This window comes from Passer montanus, unplaced genomic scaffold, assembly GCF_014805655.1.
Source record: "Passer montanus isolate IOZ18808 unplaced genomic scaffold, ASM1480565v1 scaffold17, whole genome shotgun sequence".
In the NCBI taxonomy this organism is placed as follows: domain Eukaryota; kingdom Metazoa; phylum Chordata; class Aves; order Passeriformes; family Passeridae; genus Passer; species Passer montanus.
Genome location: NW_024364270.1, coordinates 11,891,270 through 11,917,617, shown reverse-complemented (window position 1 = coordinate 11,917,617; position 26,348 = coordinate 11,891,270). Strand labels below are relative to the sequence as shown.

At 38.4% G+C, this 26,348-nt stretch overlaps 1 protein-coding gene across 5 annotated transcripts in view; it reads right to left on the bottom strand.

Moving 5' to 3' along the window:
- Positions 1 to 241: 241 nt before the first annotated feature.
- Positions 242 to 26,348, bottom strand: part of VEZT (vezatin, adherens junctions transmembrane protein) — a 53,132-nt gene continuing 27,025 nt past the window's right edge. For 2 of the 5 annotated variants that reach the window (XM_039704171.1, XM_039704173.1), the window contains 7 exons: positions 23,469 to 23,618; positions 19,307 to 19,454; positions 16,176 to 16,507; positions 15,364 to 15,557; positions 11,161 to 11,261; positions 9,818 to 10,025; positions 242 to 5,907 (listed from right to left, as the gene is read on the bottom strand). In XM_039704171.1, the coding sequence (XP_039560105.1) occupies positions 5,327 to 5,907; positions 9,818 to 10,025; positions 11,161 to 11,261; positions 15,364 to 15,557; positions 16,176 to 16,507; positions 19,307 to 19,454; positions 23,469 to 23,618 (1,714 nt within the window). In that variant the 3' untranslated portion in view covers positions 242 to 5,326. Of the gene's footprint in view, positions 5,908 to 5,946; positions 6,693 to 9,817; positions 10,026 to 11,160; positions 11,262 to 15,363; positions 15,558 to 16,175; positions 16,508 to 19,306; positions 19,455 to 23,468; positions 23,619 to 26,348 lie in introns of those variants that run through there. The other 3 variants (XM_039704172.1, XM_039704175.1, XM_039704174.1) reach the window with 3 other exon arrangements.

Genomic DNA, 26,348 nt, shown 5'->3' with positions numbered 1-26,348 from the left:
TTCCATCCTAACAGCTAAAGCTAAAAGATCTAAAAGGATTTTTCCTTCTATATGGAATCAAATATATTTGAATGGTTTGGTGTTTTATGGGAGGTGATTACTACTCTGTACTCTGCACTGCTGAGGTTAGTTGGGAGTACTGCACCACACTTTGGTCATTATACATCCAAAACTGGAGAGATTTGTAAGGAAAGCAAACAAAAGGCAGAAAACATTATTTCTGCAGAAGAACTGAGAAAAGTAGAACATCAAAGAATTTTGTTGAGAAATCTTCTCGTGTGTACAAGACAGTAATGATGACATGAAGATGATCACATACTGGCACTGGAACTAGGAATAATTGATCAAACATGAGGCTGAGCAAATCTATGGAGAAGGATTCCATCAGAACCTGTTAAGCTGACATCCACCATCACTGGGTCAAGAAGTCCCTGAGCCACAAATTGCTGAGGAATAGCCTGGAGAAGTATCACAACACAATAGTCTTCCCTCAGCATCTGTTTAGTCCCTGTCACAGACAAGATCCCAAAGCAGCCTGGGCCTTTACACTGACCAAGTGCCATTCTCACACTCTGCTCAGACGAGATAGTATGAAACCTGTTAATTCTGAAAAGCAATTAGCCCTGGGAACAAGCCACTTGCAGAACTACAGCAGTCATTCACAAAGAAGTTTAAAGTTCATGGGCAGTTTAGTGTACTTGTCCTCTTGTTTGTTAAAAAAAAATAGGAAAAAAAGAAGAAAGGGATAACCTACAAGATTACAGAATTCAGTGTGGGCAAACAACTCCACATAGTCCACCGTATAAATTAATGAGAAAGTTGCAGATTTTGCACTTCTGAAAAAACAGTTTCCAGTATTGTAACAAACAGTCACATGGAGACAGGTGTGCTCAGGACAAAGTCTGAAATCTCAGTAAAACTGGCTAATCTATCAGATTCCATCTTGCATTTAAAAATCTGAGGGCAAGATCCAGTGATATCCAGCAATCCTTTTCTGGGAGTAAAACTGTCTCATTTCTATGACTGATGGCAGAAGCCCTGACATTTGCAAATCTTGCCTGTAGTTGACAGAGGCACATGTAATTGCATTTGAAAGATGCTCTATTATCTGTAACTCTACATTTGCTTCACAGAATCACAGAATAATGAGGTTGGAAGAGACCTCTAAGATCATCAAGTCCAACCTATGCCCTGACATCTCAACTAGACTATAGCACCAAGTGCCATGTCCAGTCTTTTTTTAAACACATCCAGAGATGGTGATTCCACCACCTCCCTGGGAAGACAATTCCAGTGCTTTATTATTCTTTCAGTGAAAAATTTTTTCCTAATATCTAACCTATACCTTCCCTGACGTAGCTTGAGACTGTGTCCCCTTGTTCTGTCAGTTGCTGCCCGGTGGAAGAGACCGACCCCCACCTGTCTACAACCTCCCTTCAGGAAGTTGTAGAGAGCAATAAGGTCACCTCTAAGCCTCCTCTTCTCCAGGCTAAACAACCCCAGTTCCTTCAAACGTTCCTCGTAGGGCTTGTTTTCCAAGCCCCTCACCAGCCTCGTTGCTCTCCTCTGGACACGCTCAAGCATTCCATGACACAACCATTTAATTTCTGTTTTGAATACATACACTTACCAAAAGGGACAAGTTACCTACTTATCACAGATCTTTGCCTAGATTGAAGCCTTTACCTAGATCTTTAGCTGTAAAATGAAGTGATATAAAAAGATGTAGTGTTAAACTGCAATCCAAACCAAGAAGTAAATATTGTCTTTGGAGTGCTTTCCAGGTAGAAGGAGAGAAGAAATTATTTAACCCTATATAATTACTTGTTTCTTTACTTCACAGAACTACTAATTGGAAATGGGATAGGGAAAATGCATTTATTATTAGCTCTGCTCTTCACAAAGGATTTTGGTTGCTGATATTCTTTGTCATAACCCATAATTTAGTATGGACTTTCTACTAAATGTTTCAGAAAGTTACAAAGCTCTAAGAAGAAGAAGCAAATGTTCTGTTTTCACAAAAATCCCTATCTCGGGTAATGAGCCAAAGAACACAGAACTGAACTCAGACCTTGACATGCTCAATATATTAAGACAACTCATTAGAGCTAATGCACACTTCAGTGTGTTCATAAACATTATTTTAAAGGCAGTAATAAATTATGCAAAGAAATCTGTCAGGTTTGTAAAGAAACCTGCAGCATGTATATACAGTCATTTCAAATGACATAATTATGAGGAAATCTGGATCATAACAGAGCGTATGACATACACAGATGGAACCTGGTTATCAAATCAAGAGAAGTCAGGCTTTGTGTGCTGTACACTGTTAGCAGTATTTTTCTTCAGGGAGAATATTAAATAGATCAAAATAAATGACCTGATGGCTGTTTTATACAGAGGTGATGAGAGGCAGAGAAAACAAGTGAGTCCAGGTGTTCATATGGGCAACTTCTAAGACTGCATTAAGTAAGATCATAGAAATCAGTTAAATTGCTTGTAGAAAATCTATTTGTTCAAAGTAGGATCAGGACTTCCTCCAAAAAGTCATCGTTTGATCACAGCCATGTCTAATGTCAAGGCTGTAATTTCACACTACACCATCTTTGCCAATAATGTAAATGTGGGCAATCCTGAGTCTCAGGCCAGCAACACATGCTAATACAGCTGTTTTGAAGTCACTGCTGTTACTGCATCACTGCAATAAGAATGGTGAAAATCAAAAAAGCCTAAAAAGGGTAAATATTTCACCTGGGTGGACTCATGAACTGGTTTATAACATGGACACAAAACCCCGTGTTGACACATCTGCTGGATGAAAATGGAACAACTCATGATGGACAGGGCTTTTTTGGCCAGTTTCACTACCAAGACCAGCATATAATAAAACGGGGCCCCAAGAGAGCCACCAAAGTAGATCCTCCAGGATTTTTACTAAGAACTACAGCAAAGGAATAGAGATAGCAGCTTTTATAAATGTGAGATCTGTCACTGATTCCAGTACTAATGAAACTCAGGCTACTACTGACTTCATCTGAAACTGTGAGCACAGTGATAATTAATATCCTAAATCTGATTATATTTCCAGGTTGGTATCATAGCCATACGTACTGTAAACTACGATTTGGATCCCACAGAAAAAGATCAGGAGTACCCTTTCTGGGATACATAACATCAGATCATGAGATGATCTGATCATGGTGGATGAGTTAATGGAAAAATATTGATGGAAGATACATTTAGGCTGTCAGAACAATTAGCTAGGAACAAAAAATATCTGGGCACTTTGTGAGGATCTCAAGTCAAGAATGAGGAAGACTTCTTCAGAAGCATGAACAATGCTTCAAACACAATCTATCCAAAGCAGCTGTTCTAGACTTGGTAAAAAAAAAATTGCTTACCAAAGAGAAAATAAGTGTTTCATCATCTTAGCCTAATCTTTAGTTATAGAAGAATATACTCTACCACTAAGAGGAGGCTTATCTTCTGAATACACTATGAAAATCATCTTATTTCTTTTTCTACAACCTCCTTAAGACAGCAACCACTCAGCTTCCAGTCACTTACACAAAATAAAGGACACAGAACACAGTGTTACTGGTCAATGAAAAACGGCAACACATTCTCTTCCCAGAACCTGTGTGTGAGGGAGAAGACAGGCATTATACAGTGAAAGAACACTGTAAGTCATACTCCCTTCTCTATCAATTTCCCTCTTTACCATCTGTGAAAAAGTCCACATATTTCACAGTGTTCATGCAAAATCACTAATACAGGCCAGGGAGTTGAAAGAAAACCCTTGTTTTCTGATGTATCGTCAAGAGTTCCACCCTAACCTGCTGACCGGCGTTACCTTCCCCGCTCTCCATGACACCATCCTAGGAAAGATATTGCTCTGCACCACCAGCATCTAAAAAGCCCTTTACTCTACAGAATCTGCAAAGCTCAATTAATACTCTAAGTAACTGATGCAGTGTTTTGTCCTAGAAGTGTATCTGGGTCCAAGCAGAGTATTCCACACAAAGAAGTGGTGCTCTCGCCATTAGAGACACGGGAGCTTTGCTTCATTTTGTGTCTGAGAGCAAAGGGAAGAGAGGGCAATGAAACCATTAACCAGCTCCTCTGTGAGGTTAGCATCGGTTTCCTGCTCCTTGTAACACCACTACAGAGAAAAGAGCAACTGGTATAACCTCATACCAAACATCCAGACTTCATCATCAGTTAACTAAGTTACAGGAAACAAAATACACAACTATGTAATTCTCTCATGGATTCTTAATCCCACAGGTTAAAGTTGTGATCTAAGGAAAAGTGAGAGAACATTAGTGAAAAGCAAGTATGGTGTTCAAACAAAACAATGCATGTTGTTAAGCTCTCTTTAAGAAAATTACTTCAGGACATAAGCAAAAATGTACAATTGGTCATTATATCAAATCAAACAATTACATTAAGGTTCCGTTTACAAAAGGTTAACAAACAATTAATAGCTGGCTTAATAAATAGGTGTTTACTTCTCATCTCTGTCAATCCAATAGATAGCTTCTAGCTTTCTATAGTACTTTCCACTGGTGTGCTTATAACCTTCCCTAAAATTTACTTACAACATATTTCTCTAACATGGATTACAATTTATGGACATCATTTATTAACCCTTCATAAAATTCTAAATAAACCTTAATATGAAGTATGACTAACTTTATACTATTTCAGCCCCATACCCCAGGACACATGAAATACTAGCTCTTTCAAGTTTTTATTTAAAATTCTACATTTTAGCTGGGTGCCACATCACTAGTTGCAGAATCACAAATACCTATCATGGCTTAGCCAACACACTGCAGACACAAGAAGTGAAACAAAAGTGGTGGGGGAAGATCACAGGGAACAGTTCAGGTTCTTCCAAAAGAAATGTCCTGACTGTTTTTGTTGGAACAAACATGGATACCATGACAAAAGAATCAGAGAGCAAAAAAATGAAGTCTGTTGTAAATGAAAACATTGTTTTTCCTTCTTTTTAGAAATGACAAACTACAATATGTCATAATATAAATAAATAAAACAGAAAACACAAAGTTAAATTCCAACCCCTGTCACTAGGATCTTAAAAAGGGACAGCCATCTATTTCTTGGATGCAGCCCAAACTTCTCTTACCTGCAAATTTTCAATATACTTAGAAGTCTTATTTAGTGTATCAGTCTTAGGGAACATGATGTATTATATTTAGGTCTCCTTTTTTTCCCATCCAGTATTTTCACCTTCAACCCCCCACCTTTGTTCTTTTTCATCAAACTGCCTGCTGTTAGTTTAATAAAGTTCAGCTCAGACTTATACTTTTCCTTCACTTTCAGAGCCTCTCTCTTCATTTTCACAGTTCTCCACAAGGTCTTCATTCTCCTGTGTCTTTTCTTCTTCCTCCTCCTCCTCCTCCCCATCATCTCCAAAAGTCTCTTCCTGCATTGTAGTAAAAGTGAAAGATCTGGCAGCAACTTGCGCAGCCAGACCAGATGTGAAGTTAAAATCTGTTGATATGTGGAGCTGGGCCAGCCTATCCTTGATTTTTGAATGTAATGCATCCTTAGAGGGAGGCTGTGAAGCCTCTACTCCATCCACACTGCTTGGCTTGAGCTCTTCAGCATCCCCTTCACACTGATAATACATTCTTTCTTCAGCCCCCGTAGAAACATCTGTACCTGCAACACTGTCTTTGTTTTTCTCCATCTCAGGATCTTCATACAAATATTCTGTCCTGCTTTTATCAGCAGCATTCACTTCGGGATTAGAGTCTTTTTCTTCAGATTTATCACAACTTTGGCTGCAGTCCTGCTTTTCTGTATCTGAATTCATATGTGATTCCACATTATTTAGTAGCTTCAATGGTTCTACAGGAGACAAGGGTTTCACTGCAGCTTAAAAAGGGGGAAAAAATTAAATGATAACTAAAAGCAAGCTGCTATATATAAATAATTTATTTGCCTGAAAAGATGCAAGATTATAAGGGTTAAAATTACTTTAAAAAATCCCAAAACAACAGAAACACAACCCACACCAAAACGTAAAAAGTGTTTTCTAATCACAAAGCTGAAGTGAATTGTGATGGCTACTTGTAACTCTTCCTTAAAATCTGTGACGTGAAGAGACAGCACAAAATTGATGATGTTTAAAGCCAGCATCAAACACAGAGGATGTATTCAGTGTTAAAGCAAAACCCAAGTAAAACTACTGTAGTGCATACAGATTTAACTGTCTTCTTGTGAACAACAGTTTACCTAATCCACTAAAGACAGCTGGTATATGAAAAAGTCCTTATAGGCGATATCTTATCTCATAGAGCACAACATACAAACACAACACATATCCACACAGTCAGGTCAGGTGTCCTCACAAATAAAGTGTGGTTAATTTAGCCTCTCTTGAAGTTAGTAGCAGCAGCGAGTCCCATTGCCAGCAACGGGATGCTTGCCATGAAGTCTCTCCTCCCAGTGTTAAGGGTTAGTGTAACTCGGTACAATCACTCCTTGAAGAACAGGCGGCTTTCATTTTAAGAAAATGATAGAATGTCCATTTCCAAGTAACAGATTCCCTAAAGTAACTGCAGCAGCTCCATTATAGCAGCAGCACGAACATAAATGAGAGCGGCAACAGCAGATTCCCAAGTTGCATTTCCCTTTCTAATTCCATTCTGACTTTACCCCTGCAAGCAGAGATGAAAATAACTCTGGGAAATACACAAACTTTTCACGGGAAGCAAAATTGACGGTATTAGGATTTTTCAACCGCATCCTATTTCAGTAATATTAACTTTAGCTAGGTGAAGGCTGGCACATTGTTATGGTTGTCACATTGATAACTATTGTCAACAGCACACTGAAAGACTGTGGCACTGAATGGGTATTGTACTGTTTGCTTCAAAACCTTATATATCAAAAGAGCACTGCACCAGACTCATCTCAGTTGTTTATGGAGTAGTTCTTTCCCCGTCTTGTAAAAAATATGTTGCTACTTATTTCTGCACATTTGCTTGAAGAGACAGGAATATGCACAGTAATCTTATCATTTGCAAGCACACTTCTTGCCCACTTCCTCCAAAGAATACTTTGAAAGGCAAAATTTCTCAAAAAAAAAAAAAAAGATACTTGAGATTGGTAGCTGGCCAATTTGTGGAGTTGACAAATTAATAACCAGGGTGAAATGAATCAGTTTTGAGAGCATGGCTTTCCAAATCTGATAAACAGCTATATAACAACTGTTGTGTGGACAAGGTGGGAGAAGGGGAAACAGCTGGATACAACACAACCACCGACAGAATGAACTTTTTTGCAGGGGAGTGGTTAGGGAAAGGCTAGAAGTGATTTTGCAGCAGAAGAAAGTTGTTTTACAGTGTTTGACAAATCAAAATGAAGCTACTAAAAACTTAGCAGACCTTTTAAAAGCACTTCTATGTAGTGGCTCAACAGAAGGCCAAAGGACCAGAAACATAAGCTCACCTACACTCCCATAAACTACCTACTACCCAAACTGTAAGAAGTATTACCATGGTACTGGGCCTTGGAAAACCTGCTTTAGTCTAGTGCTCTGCTAAGATGATATTTTTTTCTTCTGGAATTCAACCTATCACCTCCAATTGACTTCATGCTGTGCTCTTAAGACATATCAGCTTGTTTGGAGCTGACCTCTTATGTGGAGACCCTCACCCCTCCTTAAACAAACCAAAAACCCCCATGTCCTTGTTAGGACAAGTCAGAATGGCTAGCTGGGTGCCTTCACTAACAGATTAAAGCCTTTGGATATTTCAGGATCTTTTTCCACGATAATCACGAGTTAGGAAAACACAGGATTTATGGAATTTGATTGTCCTGTAAAAGCAAGATTCAAGAGGACTATAGAAAAGTGGTATAATGGCCATCCATTGGCTTGGGCCAATGGAGACAAGAATATGAACCTTTCTGGGTTTCAATCTTCAGGATAAGGCAAGTCAGAAATGTGGAAAGTGCAGATCACATAAATGTCTCTTTAAGGACTGACTTATGTATGGATAAATTGCACCATGATATCATATTTACTGACTTGTGTTTATTTTGAAGAAATATTGAAGAATTTCCTTAAAAACCAGTAGATGTTATATCAGGTGTACGTATCAGTCTGTCAGATCAGACACACACAGTCTGAGCCAACAGAAGACAATATTAACTGCATTCTTGAACTGCCCTCATGTTTTCCACGAGTGTACAGGATGGAAATAATCGATGATTACTCCTATGCAGCTGGAGAAAATCATACTTTCTTTCCTCCTCACCCTTTTATCTCTAATCCTAAACCAATGTAATAGGAAAGGAAAAGGAACTAACATGAGCCACAAAGGCTTTCTGGTGAAGAGTTACTGCAAACTACAGGAGTGAGATGTCTCTTTCCAGCTATGGCCACAGATGGCCTGAGGATATGCTGAAATGTATTACCTGCTCAGGCCAAGTATTACCTGCTTAGGTAAGGAAATGTCCTAGGCAGGTTCTCCTGACAAAAACTCTTTCTGTAAGAGTTTCACTGGGTCTGTGAAGACTTATACTGGAGGTAGGATCACTTCTTCCTCTAACAGTTAGGAAATGAAGACTTGAAGAAATTTATGTGAAGAGTTGTATGATGTCTTATCTAACAGAAATACAGAAATCCTACTCCTGAGCAAACTCTGGTGCCAATTTGATGTCTCGGGTTTCTAACACAACTAGAAGAGAAATCATTACCAATGGTCAAGTGATCTCTTTTACCACAGTTGTAGCTTAATGGAAATAAAGAAGAAAATTGCTAAAACCAGATATTTTTGATAGTTTGATATCAAAAGAGACACTCTCACAAATAGGTATGGTCTGTTACTTTGTGCTCCTAGTAAATTACTGAAAATTTGCAATCCATGGTCATTTTTCTGGTAGACACTGTCAGAGGCAGAATCCTTGGATATGGTGCCAGACTTGAGGGTTATTTTGCGTAACATAGAACATGGAACTTTTTAGAAAGGTTTTCCTAATGTGTGTTTAAGAGGAAGAAATGAAAATAAGAAAAAGAAACTCCTGCCAATTTTAAAGAGAGTAGATCAAATAGCTCAAGCAGTGAGAGGAATCAAGTTTTAACAGACAAGCTGTCTTCTTAAGGCAAGAGAAATTTTCATATCCTGCTTTCAAGTGCAAGTGAATGGAGATATCCAGCAGTCTTCAGAATTAGTAAAGGCTAATTTGAAAGAACTCTTCTTCTTAGGTGGTTTGTGGGGTGTTTTGTTTTTGGTTTTTTTTTTGTGGTGGTTTTTTTTTGTTTTTGTGAACATATTCTGTATTCACTCCTCATGGAAACAAAAGCCAGTTTTATTATTTTATTTCTCTAATATTTCAAAGTCTAGCTCTTCAGTTTAACCTACATACTTTTGTATGTCCAGGATAATTTTTCTGCTGGTTTCTTTAAATTCTGAAAAGTAATTTACTTATGCACCCTGATAAAAAGTAGTATGTACTGGAAAGCCATGAAAGAAAGTCAGTTCAATCTGCATGGTTTATATCCTGACAGCTTTCTTTATGTCTTAATATTTTTGTGTGTTTAATATTTTAGCTCAGGGTTTTGTTTAAAGCCAAATTCTCACTTCTATGAGTTCATTTCAATATATAGTAAAATGATTGCTAAAATATAAAAAGATGGAATGGCAACTAAGACCACACAGCTCTATCAAAGACACTACTACAGCTAAGCACTGTCTGAATTCCAACATAGTCACAAATTCATTGCAAACAGACACTCATGTTTTTTAAAGAAGGAATTAATTTTCAAAAAAATGCTTACCATGTTCACTGAATAGTAGCTGTTTCCACTTCTGTCTTTCAATTTCTGAAGCTTTGAATCCCAGTACAGATTTCAATTCTTGTAACACCCTCTTGGATTCCTGTCTCTCTCGCTCTTGCCTCTCTCTTTCTTCTTGGGAGAAGCAGTAAAAATCTTCTCTTTTGTATTCATTATCTGTATCTGAATAATCAACATATGCTTCCAGTTCCTAAAGAAAGAAAGGAAGAAACTCTTGATCTTCACTGTCATGTGCACTCAATCCTACAATCTGATTCATAATCAAGTGATGTCAACACAAACCAACCACAGTAATAGGATGGAGCCCTGTTTGAGCAGAGCCAGTGCACCTGACCCTGCTCTTGGTGGTACCTGTATGATTTTGGAGCAAGTCCACTCACTAACAAGATTTACCTTCATACACAAATAGGATCAAGTGATATACCTTGAAAATGGGAGACCATTTCTCTGTAATTACAGGTGGAAATAAGCAATGCTGATGTGAGTTTATTTTTTTTTTTAAATTTATACTGTGACCAGTTCTTGGTAGTCATGCATCTTGTAATTTAACTTACATAAATCCTTATTAAGAGGATATAGAGAATAGCAAACTTCTCTTCCAATTTTAAATGTATTGGATTACAAGCATAAAAAAAACAGAGCAGCATTTTTATTATAACAAATTTTCAATAAAGTAATTAGTCCCAGCTTTTTGATATGGAAAAACAGCTAGAGAGAATATATGTGGGGGAGAACAAGGGAGGGACAGAGCAGAGCATGGGTGTTCACTGTGCTTTCAGGATGCATCTGCCATTCAGTTCTGGGATGGAGGAGGCCCACCTCTCTAAGACAGCCCAACCATCACCCAGGAGTTCCTCAAACCACACAAAATTATTCAGTGTTACAGTAAAAAGATATCAAAAAATGCAGAGACTAAGCAAACTGAAGGCAGGATGATTTGTGCTTGAGTTGTCACTTTTGCAGCTGTGTCAGTTTATCTAGCAAAACTAGGACTATTTCATATACTGCCTTTTAGCAACTCTCACTTTTTATTACTCTGACTTGTGTTGCTGCTCTCCTTTGGTCACTCATTTCTAATCATATATGTGAGAAATGAATACTAGTGCTCTTTTTTCCAGGATGGGGAATAGCTCCCCATGGAACAGCAAACGGAATGTACACAATTTTTTTCCACAAGTCCAATTTTGAAGTGGTACTGGCCACTTGTTTGTCTCAGCAAGACAACAAGGTCACTGCACAAGCAACTGAAAAAAAGAATGGATACAGCAAATAATCCCCAATTGTTATTTTAAATGTATTTTAAATAATCCTTTTTTTTTTTTTACCTGCTCTTCAGGGATTGGATCTTTGTTTTCTATGTATATGGCAGGCTGTGTTAAAGGTACTGTAGTATGCTGTTGGTTGTCACAGGAAACTTCAATTTTGCCTTTAGGGGAAAAAAGAAAAGGGATTTAAAAGAAATAAAATTGAGTATTGAATGTTTCTGACTCAGGCAGGGCCCAGGTATTTTCATAAGCAGGATTTGCATACATGAAAAAAATGGTGAGAAGGCTTGTTAGGTTACACTGAAACACTGTTAGACAGCACTTAAGTAACTTGGCTGTTTTTGTAGAAGCTGGATCCAATGGAACTTGTCCTGAAACACTTCAACTACCAAATCTCAGAAATTTTATAGACTTTGAAAACCTGCAGATGGCAAGCAAAATCAATAAAACCAGAGAAGAGACTTTCTTCGGAAGTTTAAAAAAAATTATAGGTAAAACAGCTTCAAATGACTGGAAAATATTGGAAGAAATAATTAAGGAAAGTTACAGGAAGGTATTTGCAAGGTAGCAAAGAGACTAATAACAGCCAGTGTGGATTTGTTGAAAATAGAAGATGTTAATTTTGCAATGCAGTAATAGGTCTCGCGTATAGAGAGAACCAAAGACATCCTGCATTTTGTTCACAGAAAGACTTTTCATGACATCTTTATAAGGAAAATGCAAAGGCCAAGAAAAGTTGCAATTAGGTGCATAGAACAGCCTCTTGGATCATCACAGCATGATTACCATTTTCAGACTGGAATACATTGAGTGAGGATTTGTCTCAAGTCCAATACTCTCCAATACTGCCAATGGGTGAAAGAGAGGTGTTGCATCTCATTAAATCTGCTGATTTGGGGATAATCTGCAAGAACACTGAAGGGCAGCACTAGAATAAAAAATAATATTGGAAAATCAGAGATACAACCCTGGCAGAAATGGATTTCCGACCCAGCAGTTTGGTGACAATGGCTGCAAACTTCTGTGCTTTGGAATAGCCAAATGCACAAATGCATCACAACTGACTGGGGAGCACCACTGAGAAAGAGGTGAGGAGCCTCACCACAACTCTACCCCACTGCAAGCAAAAAGCCAAACTACAAACTAGCACATACAAGCAACAGCACTGACTGTTAGACACATGAAATAACATTTCTACTGTGGCACTGATGGGGCTGTGGATGGAACATACTGCCCAGTCTGGGGCCCCTTCATTCAGGAACACAGTGGGCCAACTAGAGGGAACGTAGAGGAAAACACTGGAAATTATAAAGAGGACTAAATAAAGTACAGTCATCAGGGAAGAGCTGAAGCATAGGGAGTCATGTTGAGAAGACAGAAAGAAGATAATATAATATCTGAGAATGTAAGAACCATCAAGAGGAAATGGATTTCCATTGTGGGTGGATCAGAAGTACTGCTTTTAAATTGCAGCAAGAGGTACTTCTATTCAGTAAAAACATTCTACTGGTAATGGAATTAAGTGCTGGAGTAGATGCCTGGAAATGCTGTAAAATGTCTCTAAAGAGTTTTTTAGGAAGAGGTAAACAGCATTTACTCACAAATACTAATTTACCCTTGAGAAGGGAAATGGGTTGCCAAGCTCCACCTAACCCTATATGCCATTTCTAATCTATACACTGAACATTTAGGGATGGTGAGATTCCAGCAGAGTACCACAGCCTTGCTCTTATAAATATGTAAAAAAGTTGTGTACATTTGCAAAGATGGTTTAAAAGGAAAAAGGATAGAATTTAAACAGTTTGAGGGCCATTGTTTCAAAGATCACTAATACAATGCTGTAACTAGCCATAAAGAGTACTCCATTCTGTAATATTAGCAGTAGATTACTACATGCTTAAACTGTTGAATCTTTAAGTGATACATTTTATTAGTGATGAAAAAATGTGAAAGAATAAAGAAAAGAAGCTGAAAGTTCTAGGAAATTAGCAAAGATGTATATGTAGATGAATGATAGGTAGGTCCATTGTTGCCCAAGGAATTTAAATAGAGGTGATCTCCCTTAAGTGTGCTAAAGCTCCACTTGTTCTGAGGCTCTGCTCTGTACCTGACAGGATCAGTGAGTAAGTAAAGGCACTGATTCTAGAAATACACCAAATCATGTAAAGGAAGAAGCCAAAGTGCATTCCCTGAAGGAATGGTATGCTAACATATAAGATACATGTTGGTGTCACCACCAGCAACAGGCTGACAGGAGGCTGTGAGTGTCCAGTCTCTCTGGAGACTGAAAGGCTTTGCTTTGGCTGTTAAATGTACCTGTAAGAAACCAGCTCTGACATATAATGATTCAGGGCAAGAAGCATGTACTGCTTGTTGAAGGGGACTCACCTCTTTATACAGATGAACTGGCTGAACTAGTTAGTTGAACTAAACATCTATTGCAGCAGAAGTGCTCAGCATCCACTTGGACAAAATGTTCTAAGCCCATGGGGTTCTTGAAACAGCTCTTGTCAAAAGATTGATTTCGTTTTGGATAGTAATGCATAAATGTAAAAGCTGTGCTGAGCTGTTATATTTATTCAGCAGGAAGGTATCTTCTCCAAAGAGTTTTCAGAAAGTATTGGAAAAAAAAGAGAATTTATTGAAGTAATTTACATAACATGACTGACAGACCAGCTGTTAAAATCTGTAGGAAGACAGCAAAAAAGACTGAACTTGATTTCATGTACAGCTTGACAGGGTCAACTCACAGAAGCTGGATGGCTTAGAAATATAGAAGGAAAGTCAAATGTTGTCAGATAAAAATAGTTTTCAATGACCAAAATAATTTAAAGTAGCTCCTGTGGATTAGTTCAGTAAACTTGTTGCAAAATAGAAGTTCAATCCCAGCACATTTCCAGGAAAGCCAGTGGGCTAAAGTGAAGGATTATTTTAATTTTTATTTCCCACGCAATCCCTTCCTTCTAGATCACACACAAGGTTATTTTTGCACTGAACTTTAAAAGGAAGCAAGTTATAATAAAAACACCTGCTGTGAAATTTATACACAAAGTAAAAATAAAACTAAAATAACTAAAAATACTATGGTGTGTAGTCTAGAAAGAACTTTTAAGGAAAGGGGAAAAAGATCAGTGGAACTGCAGGTTGTGGAGGGTGTCAACAAAACGCAACAGGTCAACACATGCAAATATATCAGGCTACATCTAACATCCTCACAGGCTGTTTTACACAGCACTGAGGGGGAAGCTGTAAGACTGCACTATCAGGCAAAGTACAGGAGTTGGTTTATACCATGTCTGGACCTGCACAGAGCCTCCAAGAAGCCTCCCAGTGCTCCCAGTTCTGATGTAAACATGACCAAGCTTGGCCTGCCTGCCTCTAGGCCCACAGCAATATTTATCCATCTACTGGATATGCCACCCATACATCATTAAGAGCATAGTGCACTTCAGATTTGGATTTCTGCAGGTAACTTGCTGATACCCCAAGTTCCCCCTGACAATTTTCCTAGTGCAGTCTCCATTACCAGCATTTTTCAGATGCTGGGCTGTGCCTTCCTAGGACAGTAAAAATGCTCCTGGAAAAAAGAAAGATTAAAAATTACAGATTCAATTCTATGTCAGGAGAGCCTAAGTTCACTTCAGTTATTTAAGCTGGTTATGCTTCACAAGAACAGCATGGGCAGTACAGACACTAATGAGAGGGACAAGAAACAAAACGCTGGGATATGCTGCTCACAAAGACTTTTAAGAACACCAAAGGTCAGCTCACTCTCTTTGAGAGAGGAGGTAAATGGATATTGTATGCTCAACATGTCCTCCATGATTTGAAATGTTCCAGGAAATATGATTGTCAAAAAAGTCTCATGACAATGTTATTATAATTTCAATTAATGGCATCATTTTAAGGCAGTAAATAAATGAAGATCTTGAGGGCGATTCATTAAAATCCTACTCCTTCACAGGTGATTCACCCATCAAAGGCAAAAAGCCATGATCAGTCCACACCTGAAAATGTAACCATCCGAATCCACGGGTCTAACAGACTGAGTTAACATGGTTGCATTTTTTGCTGAAACAAAAGCTTCAAGGCCATCACAATGGAAAAGTCTGATGTAAGGACACAGTTTTTCAAAGTGTATGGTTTTAAGACCTTCTTTAGCTAAAATTCTGATATACAGGCTGAACACTGTCACTGATTCATTTGACCATTTCATCTCTGAAGTGTATCCCATTAGCTGATAAATTAATCTCTCACATTTACCTTTTTTATTTGGTTTTCTTCCACTCATTTTTTCCACCTGAGAAATGGCTTCTTCCCAGCAGCTGTTGCTTGCCTGGATATGAGGCTGAATAAACTTTAGTTTTTGTTCCAGAACCTGATGGGCTTCTGTTGTCAACTCGGGTGTCTCCTTAGTGCTAACAAGCTTTTCAAGCTCATCCTCAAGAATTATTACCCTAAGTAATGAGGAGACAAACAGCAGTAAGTATAAATAAATATTTCACCATTCTTTCCATTATTTAATATAATATACTGTTATTTCCTTCAAGTTTTAAGAACCCAACTCAGTCAATTCCTCAAAGATACCCCAACATTTTAAAATTAAAATATTTTTTCCTACATCAAGATACACTGTTTATCTGCAATTGTTATAGTAATTCTTATATGTAAGATTAAAGGAGCAGGACAGTCTCAGCTGTTTCTCCAAGGCAGTGACAAATCTTTAAGGATATTTACTAGTTAGTTACTATGAGCTGAATGTTCTTATAAAGCATTTGACATGTGGAAAAATCAATGGACGATAATTATGTTTTCATATTTTTTATAAGGGAGTCACAAAAGCAAAGCAAAATCTTAGTGCTGCTTATCTTCAAGTTTTCACCAGATACTCAAAGAGTACCCAGGAAAAATATCAGATTCCATAGTAAACCAAGGATCTTTGAGGCCATACTATGTAAATATATGGCTACGACTGCAAAGACTTTTTTGCTTGTACTTGGGGATACAAGCTGACAACCCAAAGAACTCCAAGTCCAAAGCCTTCTGCATGCTCTGTCATTCACGTGTAAACGTACTCATTGAGCAGGGCCTTGAGATGCAGCTGCAAGCTGCGCACCGCTGTCTGCAGGCTGTTCAGCTCCCTGCACTGCTGCTTGCTCCGGGCCGGCCACTGCAGGCCCGCCTGGTGCTGGGTTTCGAAGTAGCGGTAGAACTCGTAGCTCCTGCGGAGCTCCGCCAGGCAGGCGGCGTGCGTGTGAGGGAGGCCCTGGCTCACGTCGCGCAGCATGTGGTGAGGCAGCCGCTCCGGGGACACCGAGGGCTCGGGGCACGCGTTGGCCGGGGACAGCAGCAGCGCCAGCCTCCTGAAAAATTCTGAACTCTGCCCTACCCACAGCTGAAAGAGGACCTGCAAAACAGGGTAGGGTTAGCTCTGTGCACCTGGGAAGGCAGTCAGCTTCCAAAGTAAATGTACAGATACACCATGGGAAAACATTCCTTGGCCGGCAACAGGAACTTTGAAAAACTGCAAAAATCCGCTGACTGTTTTTGAAGGGTATTCCAGAGCACGTGAGGTTCAGATCTTGTGAACCTTAGGTGACTGTTAATTCCTTGATGAGGGATATTAAACGCAATTATGCTCGTAAAGTTGTCAGAGTCCCAAACCTCATATTCCGTCGGCCAGTTTCATTATTTGCTATAATCTCCACATACCCTACAGCTCGTAAAGGGCTGCCAAAATTCCAGCGGCAGCGAAGACATTTTTCCCTTTATAAGGCCAAGCTGTCATTTCTACAATCTAATAACTACTGCATTGCCCCACACCCAACCTTGAAACATGAGCTTAATTGCATTTTATTCAACAAAAAAATATTCTACATCTGAAGAAAGTTGAGCTGCTAACTTATTTCTTTTTTCAGCCAAAGTAAGAAATTCCACCAATACTACTAAGGAAGGAAAGACTTTTAAGAAATGGATTGATTCACAATGTTATATATGGTACAAAAGAGGCCAGTCCATCTGGGAGCAAGGCAGTCCAAGATTTCAATTTCTTGAGAACTTCCACTTCCAATGAAATGAAAAGAACTGTTTTCTTAGTTTAGAGAAGTTTGCTCAGTAGACCATGACAGTACAGCAGCACCTTTTATGTCTAAAATGAAAAGGAAAGGTTATGATACTTCTCTCTGCAATAATGGCCCTTATTAAAAGGGATCAGCTGTAGGTGATTATGAGGCACAGACTGAAAATTGTTCACAAGCATTCCAGACCAAGGAAGACAAAACACTGATTCATCATGTCAAAAAAACTGAGAAAGTATTCAAAATGAAAAAAGAAATCTCAATTTACAAAAGATGCTCATGAGAAAAAAGAATACATGAATGACATGAAATTAATTTGGGGTACACATGCAAGACTGATTTGGCTGGGTGCAAAAATACAAAGCAAACAAATGAGCAGCAATCACTCAAGTGTCTCTGAATGTGTGGTGCCCTGGATAAAAAATCAAAAGCTCATGCTGTAATAAGCACAAAAGAAGACCAATCTCTTCTACCAGACATAAATCACAGGCAGTAAAAAAGTAGCACACAGAAATAGTGGACTTCAGGAACTGATAGTAATAATCAAGAACCTACCTGAAAAAAGCACAACGAAAAGAGAAAAGGAAATTCCAGATGTATTTATGGTTACAAGCAGCTTGCTCTGTCATTAACTACTGATGCTCTTTGCTGACACAAAATATCCACCTGTCCTCAGCTTAAACTGGGAATTTTTTCTTAAGTGAAAAATTTTCACTCTTTAAATTGCTTTACGTCAAGGACAAGGTAGCAAAAAGACACATGCTACATTTGTCATATGGCTTAGCATGACCTGCATTTTAATAGAAAGACAAATTCTCCCAAAGGGGAGGAAAAACCCCTGAGGTCTGCACATACATCCAAGGCTCACCACACAAATGTGTCCCAAGGTTATCAAAGTATGTTATACCTACACAGGAATCTGCTTAGGACTGATGTATGTTAATTTAGCTTGGTTCAGCTATACCACACCCAGCCTACATTGCTGGCTGTTATGAGTTATCATAAATTGAGATTTACTAGTTTTTGTGAGCTTAAGTGTATCCAGAAAGCATCCTAACCAGTTTAACTAAAACAGAGTTCAGTTAAATTACTGCAAGTTGCAGGTAAACAAAGGCTTAGTTTACAAGCTTGGGCACCTCTGACTGGCTTCTTGTGCTTAGAAAGAAGTGGGTAAATGAGCAGGCTTACATGATTGCTATTAGAACTTCAGCTAATGAAATGCAAGAAAAAAAAATCCCAAAAGCTGCTATTTATTGTAGCTCTTAGCTTAAAGCTAATTAGACAAAGCCTCAAAGCTTAGTAATCACTATTACTGGTAGCATTTACTGTCAGAACAAAAGAAGTCAAGGTCTATAAATGAAGAGAATAAAAATACAACAAAAGCCAACCCCAGAGAAACACAGAAGTCATATAATAATGGAATTTTCCATTAAAAAGACAATGCTAAAGGGGAACTGCCCTGGCAGAGGGTCATTAGAGTATAGAAGGCTTGCAAATTAGATCTTCCTTCCAATTTGACTCATGCAAATAAAAAAACCCCTAACATCTCAAAATAGATAAAAAGGCCATTATATGGTTGTCACTCTGTTCAGTTAGAAGTTTTGCAAAGATCAAAGAACCACACTGGCTCATGGCAGCAGGGGTCCAAGCTTATGATTTCTGCTCCTCAGTGTGACTAAATGCAGCTACTCCCTTTGGCATTTACAACTAATTTGTGATTTTTGATGTCTCTCTTTTTATTCACATCAAGAGATTAGATAAAAAATGAATTAAGTACCAATCCAGAAATTATTTTATTCAGCTGGGATCAGGTGAAATCAGAGAGCAAAAAATGATGTTTAAGGGGATTGATCAAGCTGATTATAGAACACTGGCTTGAACTTCCATGATTTGCAGAAAAGTATCCTAATGTTGTATTGAGTAACTTCTCTTTCTCTACATGCACAAAGAAATCAGGTGGATGCTGATAAGTGTAGAAACACAGAATAAGAGCCCAACTGGTTGCACCTTACCCTCAATTCGGTGTGTTGCTACAGGCTAGGATGTACAAGCCACAGGACTTCAAGACAACAGAAAGATTTTGACCAGGAGCCTGCATGGATGCATTAAGCCCTTCTAGGAGAGCTTACCTTGAGTGCAGGCAGGCTGAAGCCATCAGTCAGATTGTGTGCCTCCTCTTCAGAGACCTGCTCTTCACTCAGTCCCAGACCCAGCTCCTTAAAGGGGACCACACAGATGTAGCTGGTCACGTTGTCGCTCTCCGAGTTCAGAGGGTAAGTTTAGCTGGAGTTAAGGTGGTAAACAAAGCCACTTTTGCATTAAACACACAGAAAAGGAAAGAAATACTTAATAAGGTTTCTCATTCCAGGCAATTTTTATGAAATCACATACTTGCATCCCAAATCCACCTGAATCCTGTTTCACAATCCTTATTTGAAGCACAAGTTTTAAAGGCTCTTTGAAGGATGGGAGATAAGAAACTGACAAAATACAAACATATAAAAAGAAACAAAGTAGATTGATGAAAAATCCCTGCATCCCTTTTGCATGAGTGAAACAGCTTATTTTCAAATATTGAGTTTCCAAGACATAGTTCATGTCAATCTTAAACCAGAAATTGACAGAGGAAAGAGAACAATTGTGCAATTTTAAGTTTTAAAGGTAGCCTGTACTAAGGTAGCCTAGACTGAACTCAGGATGTGAATTCACTGAGAGGTCTGTCTGTGGATGGACTGTTCAGAGGTCTTTACAGTAAAAGGTCTTTAACATTTCAGAGAGCTCTGTGAAGAACAGGAGCTCCCTGACTGTGTCATACCATTAACTTTATTGATTACATCACTGTAAAGACATTATGATTTTGGCAGGATGAGTGACAAACTGGTATCTATCAACACCACTCAGCACAATTAAAATCTGTCGGAAAAGAAATATTTCTAGTCATCAAAAATGCTTAAAAAGTAGGAAGCAAGCCAAATATAACTGATACCAGAAAAGAGAAAAAAAATTCATAGACTAGGGCAGCATTTATTTTAAAATAGCACTAATTCTAGGATAACCTCAGGCTGGGGAGGAACAGTTCCAGATTTTTGCATGTTTTCTGATAGTTACCCAGTCACAAAATAGTAAAATTCATTTAAAACAGAAATGTTAACTTATGTCCATAAGTACAAAATCACATCTGTTCCACAGAAATATGTATATATTTGTAAAGCATTAATGAAAAGTATGGTCTTAATTTAATATATTTGTTTTTCATTTATAGTTTGATCTAGAAACTGAATGCTCTCATCTCTTGCACATAAAGCCAATTAGAAGCACTTGTCTCTTGTCCATCTGATGTTTTTTCTGGGGGAAGCTACAAGTTCCATCCGCTTTCACTTTCACCCCCAAATCTTCCATGTGCTAAATTTTCATAGGATTGAACTTGCAAAACTGATTTGCTCAAGAGACTTTTACCAGTTAAGCAGAAGAACATTGTAGGAAAAAGTAATATTCTGTGTAAAGCAAAGTGTCCAGGATCTAAAAAACCACATTTCTCCCTGCTTTATTCCTAATGTCTTGAAAGGAAGAAGCCTATTAAGTGTTCAAACAAAACCCTGCAACGTAAATTAATTAGGATCAGAATATTACTGTTGTCACCATCTGCTGCCTCACATAAATGGTGTCTACTCTAAATTAACCTGACAGCATGCCCAGAAGAGGGAGCACATAGGATGAGGATGGTAACTCCATCAGAAATTGAAAAGTCAGGTCAAAATCCTTCAGGACCACTATCTTAGAAACTACTTGTACTCCTGGTTAGCCTTTTCCTGCAACATGGCATTTCCAACAGTATGAACACCACAAAAAGCAGTTTGGACACACAAGGATTCCTAAGCCATGCTAAAAAGAAATTCCAGGCAACATCTCAGATGTGAGGTTTGACCAAGGAGCCACTTACCCGTGCTGTGTCTCAGCCAGGGACTCCCCATGGCCTCCTGCACCTCCTGCCTTGCCCTCCTCTACTGCACCCTTCCACTCCCATTTCTATCTGACAGATGAAAGCAGAGAACTGACCCCATGCCCCCATTAGCTTCCTAAGGATCAAACATTTAGGAAGTTTAAACACATACACACCATCATATACAGGAACACACTTCCTTCGTGCACTTTGATCTTGTAGTATTTTTAGCCCTACTGAATTTTGTTAAAGCCAAAATACTAAAGCCTAACTATCTTAGATTAGTTAAATTTTTCTATGTCTCTCTTCATTCATCTGTTTAACTTACATGCCCTATTAGCTTGAAAGAAGAGAAGGCAATGCTACTTAATAATGAACTGTGAAATCCAGAATAAAATACCTGCACAGTGAATGTAACCTCTTATCATGTTAGACACTCTTATTTACCTATAGAAAAGCAAGAATGCTAATGTATCCCCGTATGTAACAATTTAACATTCATACTTTAGTCTTCAAAAGCACGTTCCCATCTGAAGGCCTAACAGGAGAGCCTCACAGGATTCCTGGGAAATCCAAGCTGCTCTTCTACAAATTCTCACCTGCTCTCCAGGGGTGAGCTAACTGATGAACTGGCTGGTCAAGGAAGAAACATTGTGCTGAAAAATGCCCAAGTGTCTCAGATATTTCAGTGTGGCAATTTAGGCTTTTACAATGTCAAACAAACCTTTTGTTTAGCTTACTTGTTTTCTTGCATGAACTTTCCCTCTCCCTAGTTAAAGTTATGGGTTTTTCTAACAGTTCATGATGCAATAACTAAACCTTTACAGAGCAGAAGCAACAAGTTTTTACAAGATTTACTACAGGAAAACTGCAAAAGTTCCTGTGCCCAATGCATCTCAAAGACAAAGAAGGCATTTTATATGCATTCCATTCTAATAGGGTAAGACATCACTCAGTTTAAAATACTACTATCCAATGTCTGGTTTTATCACTAACAAAAAAATAACACTATTTATGCCTTGACAACAAAGAACCACAACCTCACAACAAAGTCCAAGCTTTTAAAGTTTATGTGGTCCAATGCCCAAGTCCTACCTATCAAAATACTTCAGACCATTCTGCATCAGCTGAGGATGAGTTTATTAACATCAGCCAATAACATAAGCTACAAGATTTCCTCCATCCAGCTTGTACATAGCTACATCAGATTCCCATGATGCAGAACCCACAAGGCTCTTAAGAATAAAAGTTTAAGCAGCTAGCATGCCAAGGGAAGCACTGCCTGAGTCACCACAGAATTCAATGGAGGACAGTGCAGAGAGCTTTTGAACTGGTCTGCACGACATCCTGTAAGTACTTAACCCAAAGTGCCTAATTTATAGTTTAGGCTTTCAGCCATTGCATCCTGCTATAACCTTAGATTCTGAATTAAAAGACAAATACTCTTTTCTGTGGCATTTTGTTCTGTGATTTTGAGCAATGCACTCTTGCTGACATGAACAAATCAGAGTAAGAATGGTGTGAGAAAATGCTGAGATGTTTCTGCTAGTACCCAACCATCTCTCCACACAAAATGCAAGCAATATGACTTTCCCTCTCATTAAGTCACTGGTCTACCAAGTTTGACACAACTGCCTGGTATAAGGCCAAAATTTGACTGCATATTTTCTCTTCTACATGGGAACGAATTTTAATCAGGGCAAAATTATTTAACTGTACTCATTGAAGGCAGCTATCTAACTAAAAAAGGGTACATTAGCCACAAGCAAATACTGCTAAACTTCTAGTTCTACTGAATAGAAGTGAGAATGATAACATATCAAGTTTATCCAATTTGTATCACCATGAATAAAGCTGTGACCTAAAATTTTTAATTCTCTGTCACAGGTTCATCAGACTGATCTCCTTCTACCATACTTAAGACATACATTAAAAGAAAAGCTTAATTTGCTGCAGTTAATTTGGTAGGAGAAAACCAACTTACCTTTGAACACAGGGATGTTGAATGAAAGGCCATATTGTTCAGAGAAGAAGAATTATAAAACAAAATCTTGAAGGACTCTGAAACGCATCATCAGCACTTACACCAAAGCATGGGTGTCAATAATGATACAATGTTTTCAGTGCATTGAATCTTATCTCATCACACTGCACAGTACACAAAAACGCAAATTTTAAGCACGTTCCAAACCAAACACAAGCCCAAATTTACTAAGCTACCTTTTCTTTCCCTTGTTTAGATATGTAATTAGATACTGTATATTTCTAGACATCCTGACTCTCAACATTGGCCCAAGTGCAAGTAGGCAACCCGGACTGCCTGAGCTGGTGTGTTTTTACAGGAAGGATATTTTTTCAGCATGTACAGAGTGGCCAGTCTTGCAGCTCGGAAGTTGGCTCTGACGGAGCGGTACACGGCTTTGCGCAGGCCGATCAGGTGCTGGCTAGGATGCTGTCCAGCTTTATTAAATGGGCAAGCGGCACTGACCCTGTCAAGCAAACTTGAAAAGTAAAATGTGATACAACTGTACAGATGTCCTAAAGTATTTTTAAAGAACAGTACATCAGTTTTCCTATTTCATTATTTAGAAAGCTTTTTCAAATCACTCAGTAACTATGAGACTAAACTGTGATCTTATAAATGATATATTTAATCAAAATTTCAGACAACAGTCAGGATTCCTCAGTAAATAGCCTGAATTTATTCCCATCTGTGCCGTGGCAAAACTCCTGAACACATTTATTTTCTCTAAAATTTTCCAAAATGGCACAGTAATGGCAGACATGCCATAACATTATCTCAATCAGGATACAAAACTATTACAAGCCCACTGCCAGCTTTGAAAGGTTTAATTAACATGTATTTAACATATACCTCTTTATATACAAATCTATTTTTTCAATAATTTTTGCAGAAAAAAGGTGTCAACACATAGCTTTCCATACAAAACACTATATTTTTTTGACCTAGGTGAAGAAAAATATTATTTGAGAGGGCGACATAGATTTTATCATCATGCAATGAATGGCAGCTGTGTTTGTGAGAGTCTTGACAGGTAAACACATGACATGGATACACCACACAAGCATGTCAGAAAATACATTTGGTGTCTGACTATTCAGGTGAATATACCATTTAAAAGAAACAATGCCATTTGCCTATTAGAATATAACTCAGATTGGCTTTAGCACTTTAAGAAACCACCTCATCTGGAAATAAAATGAATTGTGATCTGGGTGAAGATTGAACAGATCTGTGGAACTTTAAGCTCCAGCTGTATCTTTTCATACACAACCTGCTGTCAAACCTGTGACTGAGACTCTGGAAACAGCTCTACTTGCTGGGACTGTTTTTAGTAGAATCAGCTCGGGAATGAACATGGTCTGGACCACAGGACAATCAGTTGTGGCTAATTGTTTGGGGACTGGAAGCCTGCTTCTGCTCTCACCCTTCCCAGGGCAGAGTGAAGAGGTGATGTCATGTGCAGCCACTAAAAAGGGGAAAGCACACAGGGTACCTGGTAAGCCTGAGGTGGGCTGTGGCATTGGTAACTATTTCTGTAGTCCATCTGACAAAAAAGCTGACCAAGTCAGCAGACTGACACTGCCAGGAAAAGGTCAGTCCTACTCCGTGTGCTTCACTGGACCATGCTGCACATTGGCTGGGAGGGGAAATAGCTTATGGCCTTCACTATCAGATATGAAAACCAGAGCAGCCCACCCAGTGAGCAAGGCTGGAACCATATATCAGCATGTTCAACACCATTAACACAAGGAGATTCATGCCAAATATTGCCATATATTGAATATGCTAGCTGAAATACAATATCAAATATCTGCATACCATTTTAAATTATGTGTTATTAAAGTGGTTTATATAACATCTCATAAATGACTTTACAATCTGAAATAATAAAAACCAAACTGTGTTTATTCCCATTTCTAAATGTAAATTTAAAATGCTAGCCTTGCTGTATCTTTCACAAGGGAACAAGCGTGTAATGCAGTACATGCCAATCTCTAACCTTTCCCTAGCTTTTGGAAGTAACAACTGGAAGTGTTTATGTATAAACTCTCACATTAGTTTGTAGACCTAAGCCCATGTGAATTGTCAGAAGAAAGCTCAAAGAAAAGGAGCAAATTTCTTCTACCATAAAATAGAGACAGGGATCTATGTTCTACTACAGTGATGCAGACTTTTCCAACTCCTATAGAGAACAAATATAGCATAACTCATGCACAGCATGTACTGCCAGTATTCAGCAAAACAATCTGCTTTCCTTCTGGAATGGATTGCTTCAGTGCTTTTTATTAAAAAATCCTTCCTTATTTGACTAATTTAAATAGAATCTATTGTATGTTTTTCTGTCAGGTATGTCATACCCCTAAATTCCTAGTGTTTCATTTATCTTCACAGATCACAGAATCGTTTGGGTTGGAAGGGAACATGAAGATCCTCTAATTCCAAACCCCCTGCCAAGGGCAGGGACACATTTCACCAGGCTCCTCAAAGCTCCATACAGCCTGGCCCTGAACACTTCCAGGGATGGGTAAGTCACCACTTCTCTGAACAATCTGTTCCTGTGTCCCACCACCCTCACAGTCAAGAATTTTTGTCCTAATATGTAATCTAAACCTGTCCTATTTCAATTTAAAGCCATTCCCCCTTGTCCTGTCACCACACACCCTTGTAAAAAGTTTATCTTCTATGTATTTTAATTGGACTTAAATGTTATCAGCTTTGCATATCAGCCACAAGTAGCAAGAAGCAAAGAAACTTGGTGGGTGAATTTCCCCTTTCCTACAGTTCCAAACCCATTTTACTGTATAGAACAACATATTTCTACATTAATTTTACAAGCCAAATCTTAAATTTGCTTTCAACTTTTAACAAGTTTATATAAACACATTAATAAAAATCTATTACTGCACTCCACCATGAAAGCAGTTCTCTAAAGATGCTAATATATATCCATATGTATTAAGTTCACAGAGCTTAATTCAAGTTTAAAATACAGTAAAAAGGGAGCATTTCGGAAAAGAAGTTAATTATTTTGGTGACAAGCAAGGGCATAAATGCTGCTTACTGCTGCAGTCTTTCATTGTGTATTCCTTCAGTTCTTGTTTTATGATGTACGAAACAATGGGCATACTTTCATTACTCTCCAGAAATTCCAGGCTGCAACCTGTGATCAGGCTTCATTTGGCTAATTGCAAATGAAGCAATTAGA